The sequence below is a fragment of the Sardina pilchardus genome, chromosome 16 (assembly GCF_963854185.1).
Source record: "Sardina pilchardus chromosome 16, fSarPil1.1, whole genome shotgun sequence".
NCBI classification, from domain to species: Eukaryota; Metazoa; Chordata; class Actinopteri; order Clupeiformes; family Clupeidae; genus Sardina; species Sardina pilchardus.
Window position 1 is genome coordinate 13615679 of NC_085009.1, and position 23252 is coordinate 13638930.

General features: G+C 44.2%; 3 protein-coding genes across 4 annotated transcripts; all 3 read left to right on the plus strand.

The window, feature by feature from the left end:
* The first annotated feature begins 1869 nt into the window (after positions 1-1869).
* Positions 1870-8163, plus strand: ovol1a (ovo-like zinc finger 1a). The gene is made up of 4 exons (XM_062515896.1): positions 1870-2415; positions 5863-6110; positions 6232-6535; positions 6643-8163. Exons 1-4 carry the CDS (start codon positions 2316-2318, stop codon positions 7008-7010), a joined length of 1020 nt encoding a protein of 339 aa, XP_062371880.1. The 5' UTR covers positions 1870-2315; the 3' UTR covers positions 7011-8163.
* Positions 8164-8918: 755 nt separating this feature from the next.
* On the plus strand, positions 8919-16466 carry mus81 (MUS81 structure-specific endonuclease subunit). 2 transcript variants are annotated; one of them, XM_062516663.1, is made up of 17 exons: positions 8919-8997; positions 9362-9510; positions 9604-9733; positions 9897-10027; positions 10239-10355; positions 10479-10559; positions 10705-10793; positions 10955-11152; positions 11619-11777; positions 12860-12987; positions 13224-13336; positions 13662-13781; positions 14255-14350; positions 15156-15272; positions 15649-15752; positions 15889-15972; positions 16279-16466. In XM_062516663.1, exons 2-17 carry the CDS (start codon positions 9373-9375, stop codon positions 16343-16345), a joined length of 1872 nt encoding a protein of 623 aa, XP_062372647.1. In that variant the 5' UTR covers positions 8919-8997; positions 9362-9372; the 3' UTR covers positions 16346-16466. The 2 variants fall into 2 exon arrangements, with proteins under 2 accessions (XP_062372647.1, XP_062372648.1); XM_062516664.1 differs by having other exon boundaries at positions 9365-9510.
* A 309-nt stretch (positions 16467-16775) lies between these two features.
* On the plus strand, positions 16776-22979 carry LOC134060541 (transmembrane protein 151B). Its single transcript, XM_062517270.1, has 3 exons — positions 16776-17335; positions 20246-21776; positions 22972-22979. The coding sequence occupies exons 1-3, from the start codon at positions 17276-17278 to the stop codon at positions 22977-22979; spliced, it is 1599 nt and encodes a 532-aa protein (XP_062373254.1). The 5' UTR covers positions 16776-17275.
* The last annotated feature ends 273 nt before the right edge of the window (positions 22980-23252 follow it).

Genomic DNA, 23252 nt, shown 5'->3' on the forward strand with positions numbered 1-23252 from the left:
CATCCAGGTGTGAGTGTGCATCTGTCTGTGTGTGTGTCTGTGTCTGTGTGTCTGTGTGTGTGCAACAGTCCTTTCACAGAAAATATAACTGTTCATGTTCAAATGACGGTGCCATTTGAAAAGATTCCTTCACACAGTGTCCTTCATCAGCCTACAAAATCTTTCATCATCAAACAAACACAATAAAGTCAGGGAACAGGAAGAAAGAACGCAGGCAAACAAAAATGTGTCTGCTTGTCTTTGTCCTTATGTGTAGAAAAGATACATTACATGTAGTATCTGCATTTAAATTTGCTAAACAGCTTATGACTCTAGAGTGATGAAATGGCTTATGAGGAAGGCAGAGAGAAATACAGGCTAGATTTTCTGCCCTAACCACTCTGACAGCCCAAACCACATACCGTTCATTCTGAACGCACATACTCCCTCTTTCTTTTTATATGTTCCTCATGCACCTCACCCTGAACTTTCTATTCCTTGTAAAATGAATAAAGCCTCTGCCTTTCAAAAAAAAAAATCAAAATCAAAATCAAAATCATGATCAACCACATTTATCCAGTCAAATCATTTCACTGTCGGGTACAGTATACTGCAGCTTATGCCTATAGTATTCATCGTGTTGATCAAATGAAGTGAATTTTTTTACAGATTGTTGCTTATAATGTCATTTGTTGTTATGTCACAGGTTTCATGTCACACGTTTCTTTAGAAAGTAATGTCTTTCAGGATTTAAATGTCACGTCACCTCGGAGGAGTATCGTTGGACAATGACTCTTCTGAAATAAACAATAGACAATTTCCATGGAAACTTCCTCTTACGCTGTTTAATTATACTCATAAAGGCAACTTTTTTCAAACTATAAATTATAGTTAATACTGAAATGAACCTGGCCAATGTCAATCCACTCCAGCCTGACCTGTCATGTCTAAAACTCATTGGGACACATCAGCAGATACACTGCTAAACTTGTCTTCCCTTGCTGTAAGTCACTTTGGGTAAAAGTGTCTGCTAAAGGAATAAATATACATTTAAATATACAAAAAGTGGGAGAGTATTTCAAGAGTGTGTGTGTGTGTGTGTGTGTGTGTGTGTGTGTGTGTGTTTGGGGGGGGGGGGGGTCAAGTCTGTCCTGGGGGAGGCTGACCTGCCTGGGGGAACAGGGTGTGGCGAGCAATAGGGTAGGCTAATTAAAAAGACAAACAAATGATTGATGAAGTGATTTGAATAATGTGCTTAGAAGCTGCTTTTGTCTGCAGATATGTAGATGCAACTGTAGATTTGGTTTCACATGCTGTGCAGTTTCATTTCTAATACCTTGCTTACTTCTTGACTGTCACTGCAACCATGCAAATGACACACGCTCAACCAGTAGGCCTAGATTACACACCCTGAAGGGGAATCTCCTCCATCAAAATCAGGTTTATTTCCATTTTCAAATTATTTAAATGCTATGGCCTGACATTAACCCTGAACACCTGAGTCCGATTTGACTACATATACTTGCACATATCTGACCAATATTTGTATGGTCCTCAAAAGAGTCCAAATAAATTTTGCACATTATACACACAGCGACATAGCCTCAGCTGCTGTCCAAACATGTCTCTAGCCTTGTTCAAACATGGGCCTGTGTTCATCTTTTATAAAGTTACACTCAGGAAATACTCTCAGATGAAACAACTTAACACAAGCAATTGTGTAACGTTTTAATTTAAATAAGTCTGCTCTAGCTGACCCTTGTTCAGCTCGACGCGGAGTAGTAAAGACGGGAACGGAAAGGAAAGAAAACCGGTCGAACAGGTAAAACGTAGAGAGCAGCCTGGATCAGGTTTGTTGTCACCGTTATTTCCACACGCATGCGCGCTGTTACCTGTTTCCTGCTGAAATGAGTACCTGCGCTTAGGTCAACCTTTGAATTCGTCTTGTCTTTGGGTGTATATGACACGGAATTCTCATCCAGCATCCACTCGTTTCTCCATTAATATTTTGAGAATCCCGCTACCTGAGTACGTTCACCTGAGACGCACCTTTGCTACTCATCCACTACGCTTAGGAGGAAGCACACGAAGTCGAAGGAGCTAGTCTGGAAAACGGCGAAATAGTGGGAGAGGACGGAGTACCTGCGTAGGTATAGCCAACTTTGAAGAGAGCGGAAAAGGAGCTCGTCGAGTAGGGAAACAGTTATGAGCTAGGATACTAAAGACTTCTGTTCACTTTTCATCGTCTAACTGATCGTAGCCTACACATCGGTTTCCCTATTTCTTAATTGCGACCTACGACAGTGAGCTCGTGGAGATAACGGGTGACCAAGACCATGCCGCGAGCCTTCCTTGTGAAAAAGTCGAGTATTTCTTCGGGCAAACGGAACTGGAGCGAGCTGCCCGATCATGAGCGTGGAGATATCTATATTCCAGGTGAGACCCGTTAACGTGACGGGAAAGTATTTATTTTACGCATAACGGTGTGGAATGATCGAACAAACAGAGGTTGTGAACGTTCGTAAATATTTTTTTATGATGGCCTGCAGGTCTTGGTAGTGTTACTTACAATAACATTTTAACTTGTGGCATGTAACAAATTCGCCTAAGCTAGGCTGATGTAAGACTATTGTTGAACTTAGTTCTAGTCCTGGTTGTGGGTAATAAAAAAAGAACTTGACATCGTTTTGAGACGACGTAAGTCTGTCTACTTTATCCCATATTTGTAACTCTAGACTATTGTTTCCGTTATTATAATAACTCTTAAGTAATTAAATAGTATCTATTATAACATGAATGAAATGTGTTAAGAAAACGAGATAGCCGTTACAACCCTATAAGTTGACCTTCAGACCCAAATGGCTTCCTTATAACTTGAGTCCCGTTGGTTGCAACATTGTCTCCTCAATTATGCTCGACTTAACAGTATTGTTTCCCAACAGTGTTTTGGTAACAGCATAATTATATTGGTAAACCTGTCATGTAGGACAGTTTGTCCAAAATCGGATGACCAAGGTGATACGAAAAATATTCTGTTAAACCATGCAGGCAAGTAGGCATGTTAAACCTCAAGACGCCTAAATGTGTGCTGAATGCTATCTCGTGTATTATCAGAAAAAGGCTGAGCATATGCAAAGTAGGCTAGTGTAGCAAACTCGGGTATCCGATAACGCACATGGTCACCTAACGGAATAGTCATCTTATTGCTTACTCGAACCGTCCATCCGAGCGTTGGCATAGCTACACTTTTCGACCTTAAAAGAAAATGTCAATTTGTCCATTTTAGAATTTTGGAGCGTTTTGGTGCGGCTATAGTCACTTGTCAGTGGTGTAGCTTCAGAGATGCCATTGGCCACATTAGTAGTCTATTTAGCTTGAAAGTAATAATTTCAAGGCATGTCATTTATATTTTGATATATTACGGCCTTACTTAATTTTGTTCAGTTTATTATGTTTTGGCCAATGCGTCATTACGCATTATAGAATGCGCAATAGGTCTATCGAATTTTGTAAATTAGAAATAATAACTTACCAAAAGTAATAGCTTACTAATTTAAGTTCAAATGGAACCTGATAATAATATAAGCCTTTTCATATTTAATTCTTTAATGATAGACGTTTATTATAGACGTGTGGACTACACGCGGCATCCAGTATAAAATGTGCCTTTGATAGTGTATTTTGCTGGTTTAATGTTAAGCTTGCATTTGACGTAGGCCTGTGTTGGAAACTATTCTTAAATTGCATTGATCGTTTGTAGAGTCTGTAGGCTAAGAACAATCACGACATCGCTACTGACCCAGGGAATAAACGAAGGGAAAGAGAGGGGGCGAAAACAGAGTAGAGGCTGCAAGCTTCAGATCTGCGCTTGACTCTACTTAGTTAATGTTTAGTGTATAGGGAAGGAAATAACGGACTCTACCGCTTTGGCACCCTTTCCCGCTACACCTTTAGTAAACAGGGCACGGCCCGCTGATGTTTCAACTCAGTGCTCCTTGCCTTTATGCCTATTCACCGAATTACACATACATTGTCTTAATCCTATTTACTTGCGCCTGTGTTATCGTGCATATCAATTGTTTACTACTGCGCGAAAATAGACCACTGTTGAGCCTCGGTCTAATTTTATTTGATCACCACACCAGGCAGTCGTCACTGACAATGGTAATTTAGCCTACCACGAAATAAATGTAAACCAACAAACCTTATAAGGCCTACTAATACATTATTAGACAGTCTACGGAGTAGCCTAAATAATATAAGTTATTTGAGTGGGTTCTGGTCTGAAGGAGGAAAAAAAGGCCTACTTGTTCCTAAATATGTAAGAGCACGTTAAGGTTTAAAAAATTATGTCGGAAAACTCCTAAACGATTTTCTAATTTATATAGTCAAAAATAATGAATGAAGTCGTGAAATGAATGGCAAAACCCTGAACATAACCCCCAGTTTACAGTCTCCATTGTCCCACTGTGACTGAGAGCACAGTCCAGGTGTAGATAAAGGGAGGGGTAAGCAAACAGCTAACGTTACAGATTAGCCTGCACTGAGGGGAAGGCATAGCCTATCAAGCCATGTTTCTTTCTGAGAGTAACTAAGGGTAGAAATAATGAAAGCTCGCCGTTGTTTTTCATGTAGGCTGGGCTACGGGGGTTTTGTGTCGTTTTCTCCGCTACACCAATTGATTTGCTGTCGCCACGCCCCGCTGGGATCAATCCCCAAACCTTCGTGAAGGTGGGCGCGCTGGTGCGCAGGCACGAACTTGACTCGAAGGGCGTAGTCTCCCATTTACTCAAGTTATAAAGACCGACGTCGTAGGCCTAACGGTAATGCATATCGGCCCATCCCATGGCTTCTTGGTAAACCGATACTCTATTTATTAGGCTCTGCTCACACCGGTAGCCAGTTATAATTTTTCGCTGCGCCTATAGGCCTACCTTTTACCTAGTGGATAGCAAACGCTGTAAACAGTTGGATATGTCCCATATCGATATTTCAAAATAAAAGTTGTTGTGTAACAATGACACAACTAAAATAAATCTGTATAGGCCTATGCCAGTGGCATACTCTGCTAGAGGAACTGAGCTTAAGCATCTCAATCAAGAGCAAACCAGTGCCTCAAGCCTGGCAGGTCCAACTGGTAGAGCTGTAACTGGAGTGTCTGTCTCCAGCGAAAGACAATGCATTTACCAACAGCACATACGCACACACCTGCCTTTCAGGATTTTTAAAGTACACACACACCCACACACAGAGAGACACACACGCGTACACTCATACACACACACACACACACACACACACACACACAATGCATATACTTGCCTTATGGGCACAGCTGGCCTATACATGTTTGCAGCTTCAGTGTTCCCAGAAAATACACCAGGTTTTACAGATTTGCTGGTGTTTCTTCTCATGTGTCAATACTCTTTCATAAACAATTGCACTATGTAGGATATCTGGATAAGAAAAGTTCATGTTGATTCCCTTGGAGACTGAAAGTGACTGTTTTGTTTCAAAGGGACACGATTTGGGGATTAAAACAAATCACACTTACTTTTTCCCCAAATCACATTGTAGAAAAGGGACTTAACTACAGTACACATAATGCGGCCAGTACCGATTCTTCAGGCCTTTGAAGAACCTTTTTCAGTGCTTCAAAGAACCATCGAGGCAACCTTTCGCCTGATGTAATCGTTCAACACAGAGTTTTGACTCCATCCAGAGATTTTTAGAACCATTTAAGCAGCACCTTTATTTTTTTTAGAGTATAGCTGTAACCATAATCCTCAATGTTGCTAGATTTCAGCTGCTAAGTTAAATGTTTTTGCATGTTTCTGTAATAACATCTTTCTTTCTCTCCCTCTCTCCTCTGTCTCTCTCTAGCACCTATGATACCTCCCGTGTTTAGTGAGGAGACGGAAGCCAGTCCTGCCGAGTTTGCCTCATTTCTCTCCACGCAAAAAGATCACAACTTGCCGACACAAACTCAGATCCACAACCATGAGTCCTACCCAGCGGTTCCTACCGCTGAACTACCCTCCTCAACTGCACTAGGACGGCCTGCTAGCCCAGGACCGGAGAGCAGTAAAAGACCCAGCAGCAGCAGCAATTATATACGCTCAAAGATTAAGGTGCGTTTCTGGCACTGTACTACCTGATTTGAATGTGTAATAATAATATAGAGAAGCTGGAAATACTTTCACTATTAAGCTCTGACTCACTTTCTTTGTCTCTTTCTTTGTTCCTGCCCAGGTGACTACAGGTGAGCTTCCGGGTGAGTTTCAAGGTCAGGACAGCACAGATCCAGTTATTCCTTTTGTTGCCCCTGCTATAACAGCAACAACAACAACAACAACAACAACAACCTCAGGTGTCCCTGGCACATCCACAACGCCAAACTTTGTGTGTCAAATATGCCAGAAGACGTTCCAGTATCAGCGTATGCTGAACAGGCACTTAAAGTGCCATAACGACACCAAAAGGCACCTTTGCAACTTCTGTGGGAAGGGATTCAATGACACCTTCGATCTCAAACGACATGTTCGGACTCACACAGGTATGTGCCAAAATATATTGTTTTTTGGTTTTCTGGTAACTCATTTTGTGTTTGGAGAAATGTAAGAACAACCCATGATCTCATTTTTATATATTTGCCATCTGCAGGTGTTCGCCCATACAAGTGCAATGCATGCGACAAGGCATTTACGCAGCGCTGCTCGCTGGAGTCCCACATGAAAAAGATCCACGGCGTGACACAGCAGTACGCCTACAAAGAGCGGCGCAACAAACTCTACGTGTGCGAGGAGTGCGGCCACACGGCGCCCACGCAGGACGCCCTGCTCGACCATCTCAGCATCCTCCATCCCAACAGCACGTTCCTCCGCAACAAGGCGGCGCGTAAGATGGCAACGAGCCCCAGCGGGAGGCCGATGGGCTCGCCGTCAGACGGTCCCATGGCCGAGGAGATGTCGCTGCCGGGGTCCCCGCTTTCTCTGCACAGCGATGACACGACAGGATCCGGCGGCAGTTAGAGAGGAGCTGCTCTGGGATAAACGGAAACGGAAACGTATATAGGGCTTTAGTGGGGACAGACTGATGGAGAAGCCTAATCGGGATTGGTGATGTTTGATCATCCCCTGGCTCAGTTTGTCAACAAAGGACAAAGAAGGAAACTAACAGTCAATAGACAAAAGGAAGTAGCATTTATATATATTTTTTACTTCACTGTGGTTTTTGGTTACAATTAAGATATCTCATGAATTCTATGTACTTTCTGCATATACATTACACATTAACCTTATCTCTGAGATGGGTAGACAGTTGTTGAAATGACTTAATGTGTTTTAAAAGTGTAACTTTATATTCTGTAACTAATTGGCACGAGTAAGCTGCCATGTGCACTCAGGATGGGAACTCCCTAAATGCAATCACTACTGTATGCCTAAGATAGCCTATATTATTTTCCCTGTCCTTGATGTAAAGGCACACAAGAAATAAGTTCGACCCAGCAGTCCAGTGTCGATTTATGGTTGAGGTATGTTCTAATAGAGCTGTTTACGGCTATGCTATTCATACTTAAGGTGTGTTTCTAGTATGGCCATGGGTAATGGAATTCTAACAGACTGTAATCTGTGCCTGTTTTTCAAAATGGATTTTCTCAACTAATATATTCAGAAAATTACTGTTGTATAAAGAGAGCTTTATATTTATCTTTATGTGTTTGTATTGTTGTTCTTTTTCTGCCATTTTTATTTTTTACAGATTTCTATTATGATTGTGTAACGTTTGCTTGTAAATATTGTAGTATGACCTGAAAGGGAAGGCAGTGGTTTGAGGCCTTACCCAGCAATTGTGTCTATGGTTCTATTCGCCATTTCTGACTACAACCCCCTTTCCGCCTATTTTCTTTATGAAACACACATTGCCTTTACTACTGAACCAAGTGTCTTTGTGGGGAATTGACACCTTACATAGATCACATAAAGTATGCCAAAAACCTGCTGCAGCTTTATATTGTTTGGAGAAGAAACTAGGTTATAGCCTCATTTTTGAAATTAAAAAAAACATTTTAGATCACTAACGACATCATATGTTGTATCTTGTCTTTGCCAAAGATGTGAGAATTTTTGGGGAATCATTCTACTTCTGATGATCATCATTAAATCATGTTTTCCAGACATTTTACTTTGCAAGAATAATGTCCATTATTTACTCAATTTCCTGTAAAGCACATGGAAGCGCAGTGTGTGTGTGGGTGAATGTGTGAGCGCGCAGAAAGACGTAGCCTAGCCTATGCACTGGATTCCAGACCCCTGTTGGGTCTTGTCAGATTCCAAAATAAACGCTCATCTCCTGAAGGGTTCCAGGGCTTTAACGGTACTTGGGCAGTGCAACTACAGATATTAGGCTACCATTTTGCACGTTGGGCACAACTTTTGCACATACAGTAGGTAAAGCTTAGCTTAAGACTTGTGCCCATATAGGCTATTGTACCCATAGAACATAAAGTTCTTAAAGATCCTTCACCTTGATTTCCCTTTAAATTAGGTGGGTCTATTGGCAATTTGATAACCACCATTTCCCTTTATACACAACATTCATGCCCATATCCCAAATGACTGTACGGTTAGTGGCCTATATCCTGAAATGTAAAGGTAGGGTTTTTGTTCCTGAAGGGGGAGGGGGGGACAAGTGTGACAAGGTCTGCCGGATGTGAAAACAAAATGCCTAAAGGCGTTTAAGGGTTATCATTCAACATCTTTGCTCTTGTGAAATATTCAGGCTATGGTGATTTTTTTCTCATTATGCAAAGGGTTAGTAAAATAACCGCAAAACCTTTACACTTTCAGGACTGAGGATGGCGCTGTTTAGTTAACTCGCGCTGAACTCTGATGGTCCATCCATTTCCATTGCACATGCGCAATGTTTCAAAAACAGTGGCGGCGTGAAAGTACCAGTACCAAACAAGTAGACAACTCTCTACTCATGAATGAATGAATGAAGCTTGAAACGCATTTGGTAATAATATTACGCTGTCATATTATGTAAAACAGCGTTTAGTAAGATTAGGAAATTAAATGGTACACCCTGTTGACTTGTTGTTCGCCAATTAGTATAATTTGGCGACCTAAGCTAGCCAACCGGACAGATAGCTTACCAGTTTAGCTTGACGTTAATTTTTTTTGAAGAGTTAACGTTAGCGTTTCAGTGCACGAACTTGTTAAAACATGTATCCGTTTAACACGTGAGCGCTGGATAGTATGTTGCAGACTAAAAAAGACAGGATACTTTGTGTACCTAAACTTAGCAATGACTGCAGTGTTGCTAGCTAGCTGTTATTCAACGTAGCGTTGTTTCGTTGAATGCCTTGGACCTTTCATAGCAGGTATAGGAATGCCATCCGAGCCCGTGCGTCTAGGTCGGAAACGGGCCCTGCCCCCCTGTCCAAACCCCCTGTTCCTTCAGTGGCTCACCGAGCTGCGAGATCATGCAGCAGAGAAAGGCCTTAAAACTCAATACGTGTATCAGAAGGTGAGGCGAATCCTCGGATGTGAAGCTGTTAAATGACACACCAGCATATATATATATATGTAGGTAGCCTATTTCACCATCTCCTTTCCTCAGGCACTAAGTTCTTTGAGAAAGTACCCCCTCCCACTGAAGACCGGGAAAGAAGCAAAGATATTACAGAATTTCGGGGATGGTATCTGTAAGATGTTGGACGAACGACTTGAGAAGTATTATAAAGAAAACGGTGAGCTCATTCAAAGTAGCCTACATCCTATTACACTGTCCCACCACCTCCATCACTCTCAGGTATTCTATCATATTTCAGTCTTTGCCTGAAATTGTTCCTAATGTATTACGAAGTGTTGTGTCTGTTTTCCCTATCTTCCACTCCACCTCCTCCATGGCAGGTCCAGATGCACCCATACATTCCCTCCCCAGTGGAGTAAAGGCTTCAGGTCAGGGCAGCAGCAAGCAGGACCCGTCAAAAGCTTCCTCGAACACTCAAAAACCCTCTGCAACGAGTGGTGGACCCCACAAGGTGGAGATGCACTTGTCTCGCTTCCACCGAGTGGTTTATGTCATGTAAACATATTAGATTAAAGATTAGATTAGATTAGATTCAACTTTATTGTCGCTGTGCAGAGTACAAGTTCAAAGACAATGAAATTCAGTAAATATTTGCACTTTGCCGTTTATAAATGGAAGGTCATCATTTTTCTTTTTTTCTTTCTTTTTTGTCTGTTGTTCAGAGGCCCAAAAAAGTAGACGCAGGGAAAGAGAAAGGGGGGCGAAAGAAGAGGGGATATGTTCCCCAGAAGAGATCTGGCGGTTATGCAGTGCTGCTCACGCTCTACAGGCACACTCAGGTAACACAGCATGCACACGCACTCCCCGACCAAATCATATTCAAAGCATTTACGGCCGCATTGAGTCATGGGAGTTACGTCAGCTCACCGTCTCCTTTTTTTTATTATTTCGACGGTCCAAAGGTCCCGGGCAATAAAGGCTTCATGTTCAAAAACGAGCTGCAGACGGAGGCTCAACCTCTGTGTGACAAATCGTTCACTGTGGTTAGTGCAAGCGACCGACTTGTATCGTTTCAGATAGAAAATGATATGTGATAATAATGTGTTTGAGTCTTTATCATATGACGTGACAGATGTAAATGTGTTGTGCTGCTAACTGCGCTGTACTCTGTGTCTGGTGCATGTGCAGCCAGATCTGGGGAGCAAGTACACGGCCTGGTCGTCTGTCAGCACTCTCATTCAGAGGGACTTGGTGCTGAAGACTCATAATCCAGCCAGGTAAAATCCCTGTAATCTCACCAAAAAAAATGTGTCCTCACAATTTAAAATCTTGTTTTGCGAGACTGGATTGCCCAATAAAATGATGCATGCCCATTGAGTTCCATCGCCTCCATTTTGCCCTTTTTCTCCCTCTTCTGACTGTCGTCGTCATGTCTCAGGTACGCTTTGACAGAGCTGGGCCTGACTGTCGCAGAACAACTAGAATCAGGAGACAGGGAGGAGAAGAGTGGACAAGACGAGGAGGAGACTGCTGAAGCAGGAGAACCAGTGGACTGTCCAGACACAGTGGACCTGACCCAGGGTGATGATGATGATGATGATGATGATGATGATGATGAAGACGAAAGAGAGGGCAGGTGAGGGGTAACCCACTTGAAAGAAACTTCTTAAGGGGGGCATTTGTTTCAATCTGCTCTACTAATCTCCCACTGTGAGCTGTGAGCACTATATTTGACTTCTGCTCCTGATTATTACCCACCCCCCTGATAGGGAGGGCCAGGGGTCTTGTAATTGGTTACCGAGTGTGACTGTCTGTTGGTCTGTGCGTGTGTGTGTCCGCCCATTCAAATAACTTCAAAACTACTGGTCTGATTTACATCAAATTTTCATACAAGGTGATCACACACACACACACACACATATATATATATATATATACATATGTATATATACGTATATACATATATATATATATATATATATATATATGCACACATACACATACACAAACACACATATATGTATATCTCATATAGGATCATCATAGGGTCTGCAGGCACCTGACTGCTCTTGTCTGAGTGTGATGCTTTTTGTTTTGAACAGTTCGGCAAAGAGGGCGCCCCCTGCTGTTTGTTTGGATGATGAAGTGGACCTCACAGAGGAGTGCCTGGCTGTGGAACAAGGAGAGGCCGCAGCTAATGGCATTCTTCTGCCCGGCTCCTATGACATCATTCTCTGTATTGACTTCATAGAAACAACAGGGTGAGTCTAGGACTAGGAGCCTAGTTGAGCCACTTGTGCATGCACTTGACTGTGAAAAGTTGAACCCTCTGAATACATAACGGTTAACTTAACAGTGTCCTCTTCAGAGGGGTATTTCACAAAACCTAGATAAGGGATTAAGCCGGGACTTTTTGGGTTTTCCTGGATGAATTTACCCTTGACTTGGTTTCACAAAAGAGATGCTACATAAGTTGCCATGGGAAGTTATTCTCTGCAACTAGCCTGGTCCCGAGTTAATTTTAATGGTAATTACATTATCTGATTGGTTCAGCTAGCTGTCATTCAAATCAGACCTCCACGCAATTTTTTAAAGAGCTGTATTCCATTTATATACTATTTGCTACTTGCATTTACTCGCAAAAACACAGCAGAATGTCTGCCTAATACCATATGGATATCATTTAAATTATGGTGGCCTTATAATTAATAATAACATACTCGTTGTTTGCTTCTTTTTTTGACAGACGTTTGATGAATAGCCTAGCCTACTGTAGTAGTTGATTGGAAGTGGAGGGTATATTTTTCGAAGGTGTTTTCAACTAATTCGGTTTTCAAGACAAATTAAGATATAGGACATACTTTGTGCATCTTTGCGGTGGCAATCGCTTTCTTAATGACGTTGCGTGCCGAGACAAGAAAGCTCTCACACGTGGGTGCATACGTAAATTTGCATTCAGTTGGTCTGCCACACCTACTCCCGCTTTGTTACAGAAATAATCATGATTCCCCATCCAAAAAAGTAAAACTTTACCTCGTTGTTACTAGTCTACATCATAAGCGGTAGTTCACTTTGTGTGCAAGACGCTATTTTTCGCGTCTTTTTCATTCCAACCGTGAGTAATTTGGGGGAGAAACGAGAACGCGCACACATCCCGAATAACTTGCACCTGGTTTGACATAGTCGCTCCTATTCATCCTGGATTGGCGTTAGTGAAACGAGTTGAGCAAGGATGACTAGACAACACTATGTCAAACCTGGCTTTATCCCTTATCTTGGATGTCTTGATTCTGCTTTTGTGAAATACCCCAGGAGTTGATCAATGCTTGTTTATGTATCACAGGGGCAATACTGGCAAGAAACAAGACCTGGTTAAGGAGTTCCAGAAGAATGGAGTGACCTTTGACATTAGGAAGCTAAACGTGGGGGATTTCCTTTGGGTCGCCCGAGAAAGAGTTGCCCCTGATCAAGGTAATATAGCACCGTATATATGCATATCTATAATCATGCCTTCCTGTCTCCTGTACTTCTTCACAACATGTGACGTTTTAATTATGCTTTACCAAATTTGGCGTGCTGACTAAAGATTGTGATAATGTCTCTCCAGCCAAAACGATACCCTAAAACTTCTGTATTTCCCATAAACAAAATCATAGATGACTGAATAGAGTGCCTGGTGTCTGAATATTCATAAACCTTCATCACAGAGCAACTACGGCCACCTCCGGTCAAAGAGTTGGTACTGGATTACATCGTCGAGAGAAAACGAATGGATGACCTGTGTGGCAGCATTATAGACGGGCGCTTTCGGGAACAGAAGGTAAAATCTGTGGCTCAGCCATGTGGAATGTACCTGAAATGTCCTCTTAGTTAGTAGCATCCATGGTTAGTTGTGTAACTGAAGCGTTACGTTCATATAGCGTCTCCCGCAACAATTAGCTTCCACTGTAATCAATGGAACTGGCTGCACGGCACCAAACATGATAGTGGCACATATGTTGAATAAAACATAGACCAGTCTTCTACACAAACAGATCGCTTCAATTGTGGACCTGGTGTAGCCCCAGGCCTTACTTAGCCGTGTAGTCTGGAGGAGTAACCTATATAAAACCTGAACGCTCATGGATGCTGCCTTTTCCTCACAGTTCCGTCTGAAAAGGTGTGGCCTGTTCAAGCCCATTTACCTGGTGGAGGAGCACGGGTCAGCTGCTGCTCACCTGAGTTTACCAGAGAGCACCTTGCAGCAGGCTATAGCCAATACACAGGTGTGACACACACACACACACACACACACACACACACACACACACACACACACACACACTCACACACACACACACACACACACACACACACACTCACACACACACACTCACACACACTCTTTCACTTACACACTTCAGGTAGCCTACTTAAATGCTTAAGTTTGAAATTATGAAAAAATATTGATATTATTATTGATAAAGGCTGTGTGCCAAAACATCAGTTGTTAATAAATAATGCACTAAGAGATCAGAGTGTGTGGTTAGTTAATCTCTTTAAAACGTGAACTGATACTATAGCACAGTATAACTGGCATTTTTTCACGCTCTCAGATTGTTTTCTGAGAAAGAATAAGAAAAATTAGTAACAATTAGAAATGTTAATACAATGATTTCCCACACTCAAATAGATACGATGTTACTAGTGTATTGACAGTATTAAATGATTTCTTATACTGTGCGTGTGCATGTGCTAGGTGGTGGATGGCTTCTTTGTGAAAAGAGTACAGGATGTGATGGAATCTGCTGCCTACCTCACCATTATGACCAGATACCTACAAAAGCTGTACCAAGTGAGTTTTTGCAAGTGAGATGGGAATTCTTGTGACGATGTCGATGATCTTTTGGGCTCTGCTGTAGACATAATTGTAATAACTGAATATGTAAGATGAGGCACAGTCCACTCTCTGGCAAAAAGGTTGCTGATATTGGAGCTCAACAGCCAATCAGATTACACCTTTGCTCTCCAGGCTCCTATTCCAACATATTGATTGGCTGTGTGAGTGTATGGCTTGGTTGAAGTCACGGTTCTTGAACCGGTTGCATTACAAATTCTTTGAGCCTTGGTGCTATCTAGTGAGTCAGCCCGCAACTGCACCACCGGTTTTAGATGGAACCAAGGATGTCTCATCAAAAGGGAGAGTGTTGCCTGTTAACTATAAAAATTATGCATCCACTTCGGTTCACAGGAAAAAGACCCAGCTATTTTTGGGGCCGGCTCTGAACCAAATGTTCAGGTTCTGAACAGATTTACTTTGGATCAAAATGCTCTGAACGATCAACATCTGGAGTGTGAACCAGACATTGTCAGATCCAGGACCGTGTGTGAACATCAGTGATCACTAGAGGGCCCGATAGCTGAGTTTAACCAAATGTACTGTACATTTGATTAGACTCATAGCAGGCCACTTTAGATGAAACCTATGCTTATGCGGCACGCTTTAACTACAATATCAAGGCCTGAATGACTCTGTACATTTGTGACGTTCTGGGCTTGTGGGTAGTGTGGTTCACGTTTTCTGTTCATTCTGTTAATAAATTCAGTATGCCAGCCTGTGCCTAAGCCCAGCCTAAGCCATTGCTTGGGTTTATTTTCAGAACCGAACGCTGTACTGTCGCTCCAGAGAGCTGGAGGGAGACGGCCCACGAGATGCCAGCGTCTCTTGTTCACTAATGTCCTTTGCGGAGTTCAACCACGGAGCGGTCAAAAATAAGGTAAGGCAATGGGTTATTCTAGTAGTTGTCTATTAAATTAATCGGCAACAATTGATAATTGGTTTATCAAGGAAAATACCTCAAAAGTTGCAGATTTCAGCTCCTTACATTTGTATGATTTCACATTTACTTACTCCACTTTAAAGCAAACGTAATGACTTTGGTGTGTGGACATTTTTCACAATTATCGATCAAACAACTAATTGATTAATTCATCGACAAATGAATCCTTAAACCTTAATTAATCGACAAATGAATCCACTACAGAAATAATCCCTATAGTTGCTGTCCAGGCACATATTATGTTTCTGTGTGATAAGAGGTTAAAATTTCAGGTTAATTTCATCTCTGTGCTGCTTGTCCTCCTTTCCTGAAGAGTCAGACAGTGAGGGAGGTGTTTGCTCGCCAGCTGATGCAGATCAGTGGGCTCTCTGGGGACAAGGCGGCAGCCATATTGGATCGCTACAACACAGTGAACAGGTACACACACACACACACACACACACACACACACACACACACACACACACACACATTCTACATGCCATACTTTGGTTTAAGCACAGTCACAAAAAATAAACAGAAATGAATATTCTCCATTTTGTTTCTTCTCCAGCCTTGTGCAGGCCTATGACCGCTGCTCTAGTGAAGCAGAGAAAGAGAAACTTCTCTCCTCCATCAGATACGGAAAACTTAAAAGGTTTGCCCCGTTTTCATTTTCCCTGCCCTCATCCGTCATCCATCTTGATTATCCATCAAGTAAATATATCCCAGGCTAATTGTTTTGGCTGGTGTTCAGCTGTATTGATGTAGCCTGTCCCTGTTTTGGCAACCACAAAATTGTCCATATATGTCCATCACAAAACTGAAGTCTTCATTATTTAAAATGGGTAATGTCTTATGGCTAATTTGCTATAGATATCTAGCCTACCATGTAAATGTTTACACCATTTTGTGGAATTAATGAGAGGACACTTGTTTTTTTCTTTTGATATTTTTCCCACAGGAACCTGGGTCCTGCTCTCAGCCGCACTGTTTACCAGCTCTACTGCACTAAAGGTCCACTGTCATAGTTTCCCCATAGGTCATGTTTTTGTACAGCAGAATTTGTGCTTTGGTCAAGGCCATGTTTGTTTTCATGTTTCATGATTTGTAAAATAATAAATTAAGATTTAAAAGAAGTTAATAAATGAAGTTCAATAAAAAAAAAAAAACGCTTTTTTTTTTGTCTGAAAGGTGGGTTCCCAAGACCGTTATATGAATTAACACTGTTGTGGGCTGTTGTGTCATAAGAACGAATATTGCCATGTTTTACCTATGCACTTGTGCATATGTGTAATAGGTTACATCATGTAAGCCGCTGTGACAAATGTGTAGGTCTTCCCGATTGTTTTTTGTACAGGTGGGTGACGTCAGTGGTGGGAAAAAGACACGGAAGGTGAAAGGCATCGTTCCTGAAAGACGGGATTGGAAGAGACCTCCGATGACGTGCGATATTTTTCCCGTGCAGACAAAATGCAAGATCATAATTTTACTCATTTGCCTGGTTAAGGTGTTTCGTTTTGGAAATGTCCTTGATAACTCACTGATCTGGTAGCCCGAGCTCTGGAAGCATCTTCCGCTCATTCCTGCATCCGCGTTACCGCCTCTGCACCGACGAATCGCAGCCAACCTACCTGCGCATCCTTGAATTAGTTGCCAAAATGGCATCGGGAGCGTCGGGAACTGGCTAGCAGGCGACGTGCGCGGCGTGCCGTGGTATGATGAAATGGACCGTGCATGTCCAAGATATTTGAGTTCAACAGCTTGGGAGTGTCTGGATGCTAGTTATTGAAAATAATGCCAGAATGCCGCAGGCACTACCGTTGTGAAACTGGATCCGGTCAAGCGGCGAATGGGGTGACTTCTCCGGGAAGAAGGTCCCAGACGCGGGCCATCGGATTCAGCGCCTCCCGGGCGGACCCCCGGCTCTAACGGGGTCGTCTGGGGGGCAATCCGAGAAAATGCAGGAGGTGACGGTGGAGGGGGATGATCCCATTTTAGACGGGACAAACCGAGAGGTGGTAAGACTGTTTGCCTTTTTGTGGACATCAATTTCTGTCATACGCCGAGAGCAGTCCTCCAAATTAAGTCAAATCAAAGGGGGTGGCTGTCGGCTATAGCGAATAGGCCTGTGTAACAGCGTAGCCCATCATAATTGCCTATTAATTTCAATGTTATTTTACAAATATAATAGGGCCCAGGTCAGTTCTGAAGATGACGATCTCTTTTTCCCACGTCCCGTGGGCTATAGTGTTTGTTTTCTTTCATGTAGTGGGCCAAGAAGCACAACATGCTAAGGAAACTTTAGAGAATCTTGTGTTTAGCATGTGCATAATGTTTAGACCATAGAATAGGCTTCCAAATCTTCAACAAATATTGACCAAATATTGTCTGGCTGAAAGTGGAGAAAGGCCTGTTCATGTTTATTTTTATATCAGTGTAGGCTACATCTACTCCCAAATCTGTCATATTTTAATGCCTGCATTGCAGTTAAGTTTCTACAGGCATGATTTTATTGGCTTATGGTGGTCATACACTTTAACCTAATCTTTGACACACTGGTCATGTGCACATTCTTCATGTCATGCTTGTATCTCAACAGAGGGGACAAACTCTACAGGGATTTCTTTATGTAGCCTGTTTCACCTTGTTGAATTTGTGTTTGGAGAGCACGAGTTTCAAAGAATAGGGAGCATACATGCTGTGGCACGTCATGTCCACGCTTGTGTGTCCATACATTCTTTCTATAGGCTACATTACAATAGCTGCCAGCATAGAGTGATCCAGATTTGTGCTGAGTATGGACATAGAGTAGGCTATACGGTGTCTGACAGATCACACAGCAACACTGATGCATTTAGATGCACATTCATGCTAGTTGGAATAGAGCGAAAATAAAGAACGTTCTAGATTCTTGCAGTTTCTCCGAGTCGACCTTGTCAAGTTTTATTTGATCAATGCCTTTGAGTCATTTATGTTCGGAAACATTTCCTCATCTAGCATTACCACACTGCCACATACCATAACACACACACACACACACACACACAAATCTTGCTGGGTCTATCATTGTCATTCTCTTTCTCTGCCAATCTGAGGTGCTGAGTTAACCTTCTGTCTCTTGTTACATGCAGATCAATGCTGATAGAGACAGAGACCGGGACAGAGGAGAGGAGAGAGGGATGGGATGGGATGGGAGGGCAAAGAGAGAAACTAGGACTGTTCAGTGCTCAAGCTCCCATGTGTGTGTGTGTCGGTGCAGTCGGTGTACTGTGTGTTTTCCTCGGCTCTCGCAGCAGTTTGCCCTTCACACAGATGGCCCAGTCCATAGGGTGCATGTCTCGCGGACTCCCAATCCTCTCCACTGGGTGACAAGAGATACAGCAGGGTGTATATGGGCAGTGCTCTAACAACAGTGCCAGTGCATTGCAGGCCAAGGCAGGGATGAAGGCATCCTTTGATTATATGCCAAACTTATGCCGGAGAACAACGGAGTCAGTCGGAAAAGGTTATGCTGAGAATACCCTGCGTTTGGCTTTTCTGGACAACTGTCCATCACATTATTTCAATGGCCAGGACCTTTTTTGCTTGCTATAGCTGAAACTCTTAGAATCACAAGCCAGCAGACTCTTTCTTGTTTCCTTTCCCTGTACACCAGGCCTACTACAGTAGCTTATTTAGCCTTTAGCACATAGTGTTTCTTTCTATGCATCAGTTGTTATGATGAATAATCTAATAACCAAATACCCTCAAAGTAAGCACAGACTGAATATGAAATGAACGTGTTATTCCGACCTCCTGCACAACACAGGCCTTGTGGCTCTTTACTCCTAGGCCTAACGAGCCGGTGAACACAGTCATTGGAATTCCCACACCAGTGTTGGTGTATTATTGATGGAGAGAATCACTAACTAGGATGACTTCCTCTACTAATTTCCTGCATCCCACATTCCATTCCCGCTCATTCCCCTCTCCCTAATTTCCTGCTCATTTCCCGTTTTCAACAACTTTTAGTTAACTAACTGTAGGCCTATTAACTTTTTGTATTAGTTTAGCATGCCTGTCGACACGGACCCAGTCGGGTGTTAACACCTAGTGAAATGAGTGTGTTAAAATGCTGAAGGATTAATGTGTGTGTAGAAGTTGAATTAAAAGAGTCGCACTGTTGGGCATAATGAAGATGTGTAGTGTCGGAGCGAACATCATGAAAGGAGCAGAATAGCAGAGGATACCGTTGCCGATGCTCCACCGCCGGAAATAACTGAGCTGGCTGACACCGTTGCATATTGGATTAGATTAGATTACATTCAACTTTAATGTTATTGTGCAGAGTACAAGTACAAAGGCAACGCAATTCAGTTTGGGTCTAACCAGCAGTGCAAAAAAGCAGAAAGTGCAATGTGATATACAAAGCACCACAGGGGGTGCATAGACAGGACAAGAAATGTAGTGCAATACACAGTAGTATGCCGTTAGTTTACAGTGGGTGATTTAGAGTAATATAAATGAAACATAAATATGTGCAGTGTATTAGCAGTTATCTTATAAGAGCAAAAATAAATATGCTTAATATGAACAATGTATGAACAGCAGGTACAGATAGTAGCAGTAACATTATAATAGTAGTATAGTCCATTAAAGATGTTAAGGATTTTTCATTTGATAGTAAGGATGACTACATCATTAAACGGCATTATTTAAGAGATGTTAGTGATAAACATTATTAATGGTTGGCGGATGGGTTGAATTATAAGTAAATATGCAAAAAAATTAAGCTCTAACACAATCTAATTGTCTTTTTTGCTCTGTGTCAGATTCAGATTTTATTCTGACCATTTTCATAACATCTGCCATCCATCTATTTAATGGTCATTGTAAATCCACCACCTCTCCTCCACTCACGCCTGTCTCCCCTCTCCTCTCCCCTGCAGCAACGTCCGGTGAGGCAGTCCCTGATCGCGTCTCTGTGTCGCGAGTCACACTGGAAGTGCCTGCTGCTGACCTTGCTGATGTACGGCTGCTTCGGAACCCTGGGCTGGTGCGCCTTCAGCACCGTGCCCATCCTCCCTTCCTCCTCCTCCTCGTCCTCCATCTCCTCCTTCTCCTTCGCCGCCGCCCCGTTCGACCACTCCAACGACCCCACGCCGCCGCCCTACAGCTACGGCGACCTGGGCATGACCAGCCCGTGCTCCAGCGGCTACGTCTACATCCCGCTGGCCTTCCTGGCCATGCTGTACGTGGTGTACCTGGTGGAGTGCTGGCACTGCTACTCCAAGACGGCCACGCTGGCGCAGGTGGAGGCGGCCGAGGTGTACGAGCGCGTGCAGCGGCTGCAGCAGGCCACGCCGTGCATCTGGTGGAAGGCCATCAGCTACCACTACGTGCGGCGCACGCGGCAGGTGACGCGCTACCGCAACGGCGACGCCTACACCAGCACGCAGGTGTACCACGAGCGCGTCAACACGCACGCCGCCGCCTCCGAGTTCGACTACGGCCGCTACGGCGTCAACGACGTGTCGCGCGACCTCCGCGGGCTCCTGGAGCAGCCGGCCGTGCGGCTCCGCTTCACCAAGTGCTTCAGCTTCGGCAGCGCGCGGGCCGAGGCCGCCTACCTGACGCAGCGCGCGCGCTTCTTCGGCGACAACGAGGGCCTGGACGACTACATGGAGGCGCGCGAGGGCATGCACCTGAAGAACGTGGACTTCCGCGAGCACATGCTGGCCTTCCTGGACCCGGCGCGGCAGCCGTGGTTCGCGCGGCGCGCCGTCTTCTGGCTGGCGTCGGCCGCGCTGCTGTCGTGGCCGCTGCGCGTGGTGGCCGAGTACCGCACCGCCTACGTGCACTACCACGTCGAGAAGCTGTTCGGCGACCGCGACGAGAGCCGCTCGGGCGGCGGCGACGGCGGCGAAGGCGGCGGCGACGGCGAGGCGGCCAACAACGAGAGGAACGGCAGCGTCGGCGCCGCCGGCTCCAGCTACAGGGCCATCTCGCGCGTCAACACCGTGGACATGACCGAGCTGGAGTGGCACATCCGCTGCAACCAGCAGATGGTGCCCAGCTACTCCGAGGCCCTGCTGATGGACCTGGACGCTGGCGGCGGCGCCAACCCGGCCGCGGGCCAATCCGGAGCCCCGACGGGAGGAGGAGGCGGGAGCAACGGAGGCCCGGCCGCCCCCGTGGCGTTCGCCTCCGCCTACCTGCTCCAGAGCTGCCCTCGGTGCAGGCGCTCCACCAGCAGCGCGTCGCTGCCCTCCAGGCTGCGCGGCCCCGCGGCGGCCCTGCTCACGGGCACCATGGCGGGCATGAGGGCCAGCGTGGCGGTGCCGCCGGGCGCGGGGCCCGGGAGGCTGGTGCTCAGCCGCAGCGGCTTCTCCCTCGGGCGGCTGCAGGCCTCGCGCCCCGCGTCCCTGTTCCACTCGCGCAGCGTGGGCGGGGGGCTGGGGGGACGAGGAGACGACGGAGGTGGAGGAGGTGGTGGTGGAGGTGGTGGAGGAGGAGGAGGAGGAGGAGGAGGATTCCTCGGTTTGGGATCCAGGCAGGACGAGGAGAGCAGGGGAGTGCTGGAGGGCGACGGCGACGAGGACGAGGAAGAGGAGGGGGAAGCGAACGAGGTGAGCGACGAGAATGGAGAGCGACAGGAGAACGAGCAGGAAGAGGAGGATAGAGAGGACGGGAGGGAGGGAGAGAGGGAGAGACCACCAGCCTATCAGGACGCATTCTTCTTCCCCGTGCTGATTGTCCATGGAGAGGAGAGCTGCCATTCGGGAGAAGATATTTCATAAAGCAGTTCGGACAGAAAGTAACCTGGATTGAAAGAATGAAATAAAAAAAGAAAAACATGTATTTGAAAATAAACATAGTAAAAAAAAACTTTAGTATGTACATAAGAAAGGGCAGATAGATATTTTGATGTAAGAATATTGTAAGCTGGGGGATTTTGAGCATAAGGAAGGATAGTGCAGAGTAAAAAGGACCAAATGGCACATTTACAGTATGTGAACTGAAGTCAGAAAAAGAAAACTCAGATTGTTGGAATAACTATGCAATGACACGGGGACGCGAGGAGAAGATTGAGGAGACTGTCAAAATGGATGTTAAGTCTGTCCCTGCAATTCCTTTAATGCTTAGCTAAAGACAAACAGGACCAAGGACAGGACGGCGAGGACATATTCTGTCTTCCAAGACCAATAGGAAATAACCACAGTGAACACCACGAAAAAGAAACATGTCTGTCGCATTCAGCCGTTTTGTCTAATGAGGGTCTTAAGAGCATCTGTCTTGTGGATCAGAAGTCAAATTAATCTCAAGCCGATGTGTCTGTATACATCAGGATTTCTCATTTTCTTATTTCAATCAGAATGATCTCAGCTTTTGTATTTCAGCCTTTTTCCTGATTTCCTTTGACCTTCTGTTCCAGTGATAACAGGTAACTTTTGAAAATGCCTCAGCAAAGGAAATGTACCATTGACACTTCATCGTTTTTTTGTTTTTTTTTTTCAAAGCGGGTGAGACCTGTGGAAGTTTTTGTTCACCCCTGCCTGTAACCTCAAGTCTTTATGGGAATTCATCCCGAGGCTATATTTTCAGTATGTCTGGAAGCCCAATCACCCCTCTGCCTTTTTTTGTCTTTTCGACTGATCTCTGATTTTCTTTTTAGCCATGTGAGCCTTTCAGAGGCTCCGGAAATAAACACAAAATATAGATTATATCGACGATTATGCTAAAGATTAAGCGACTCTCTTGGCCGTTGGATAAGAATTTCAAGACAAAGACTAGAGGAGTTCTTCCTAGACATTTTTTTTTCACTCCTCCCTCATAAAGTGTCATCTCTTTATGTTCGAACACCGGACTCACTTTATTTGCACTAGGCCTACTGATTTTTGTATAATTTTGAGCTCAAGCTTCTCACCAACTTTGCCTCACAAATGTTGTTGCTCT

What these genes read in the sequence shown, in the direction of transcription:
- mus81 (XM_062516663.1), top strand. Translation starts at nt 9,373, where the DNA reads ATGCCATCCGAGCCCGTGCGTCTAGGTCGGAAACGGGCCCTGCCCCCC. An exon ending in AAGAGTTGCCCCTGATCAAG is followed by an intron (nt 12,988 to 13,223) that starts GTAATATAGCAC and finishes CCTTCATCACAG; the next exon opens with AGCAACTACGGCCACCTCCG. An exon ending in AGGCTATAGCCAATACACAG is followed by an intron (nt 13,782 to 14,254) that starts GTGTGACACACA and finishes TGCATGTGCTAG; the next exon opens with GTGGTGGATGGCTTCTTTGT.
- LOC134060541 (XM_062517270.1), top strand. Translation starts at nt 17,276, where the DNA reads ATGCAGGAGGTGACGGTGGAGGGGGATGATCCCATTTTAGACGGGACA. An exon ending in ACGGGACAAACCGAGAGGTG is followed by an intron (nt 17,336 to 20,245) that starts GTAAGACTGTTT and finishes TCTCCCCTGCAG; the next exon opens with CAACGTCCGGTGAGGCAGTC.
- ovol1a (XM_062515896.1), top strand. Translation starts at nt 2,316, where the DNA reads ATGCCGCGAGCCTTCCTTGTGAAAAAGTCGAGTATTTCTTCGGGCAAA. An exon ending in TGGAGATATCTATATTCCAG is followed by an intron (nt 2,416 to 5,862) that starts GTGAGACCCGTT and finishes GTCTCTCTCTAG; the next exon opens with CACCTATGATACCTCCCGTG. An exon ending in ACATGTTCGGACTCACACAG is followed by an intron (nt 6,536 to 6,642) that starts GTATGTGCCAAA and finishes TGCCATCTGCAG; the next exon opens with GTGTTCGCCCATACAAGTGC.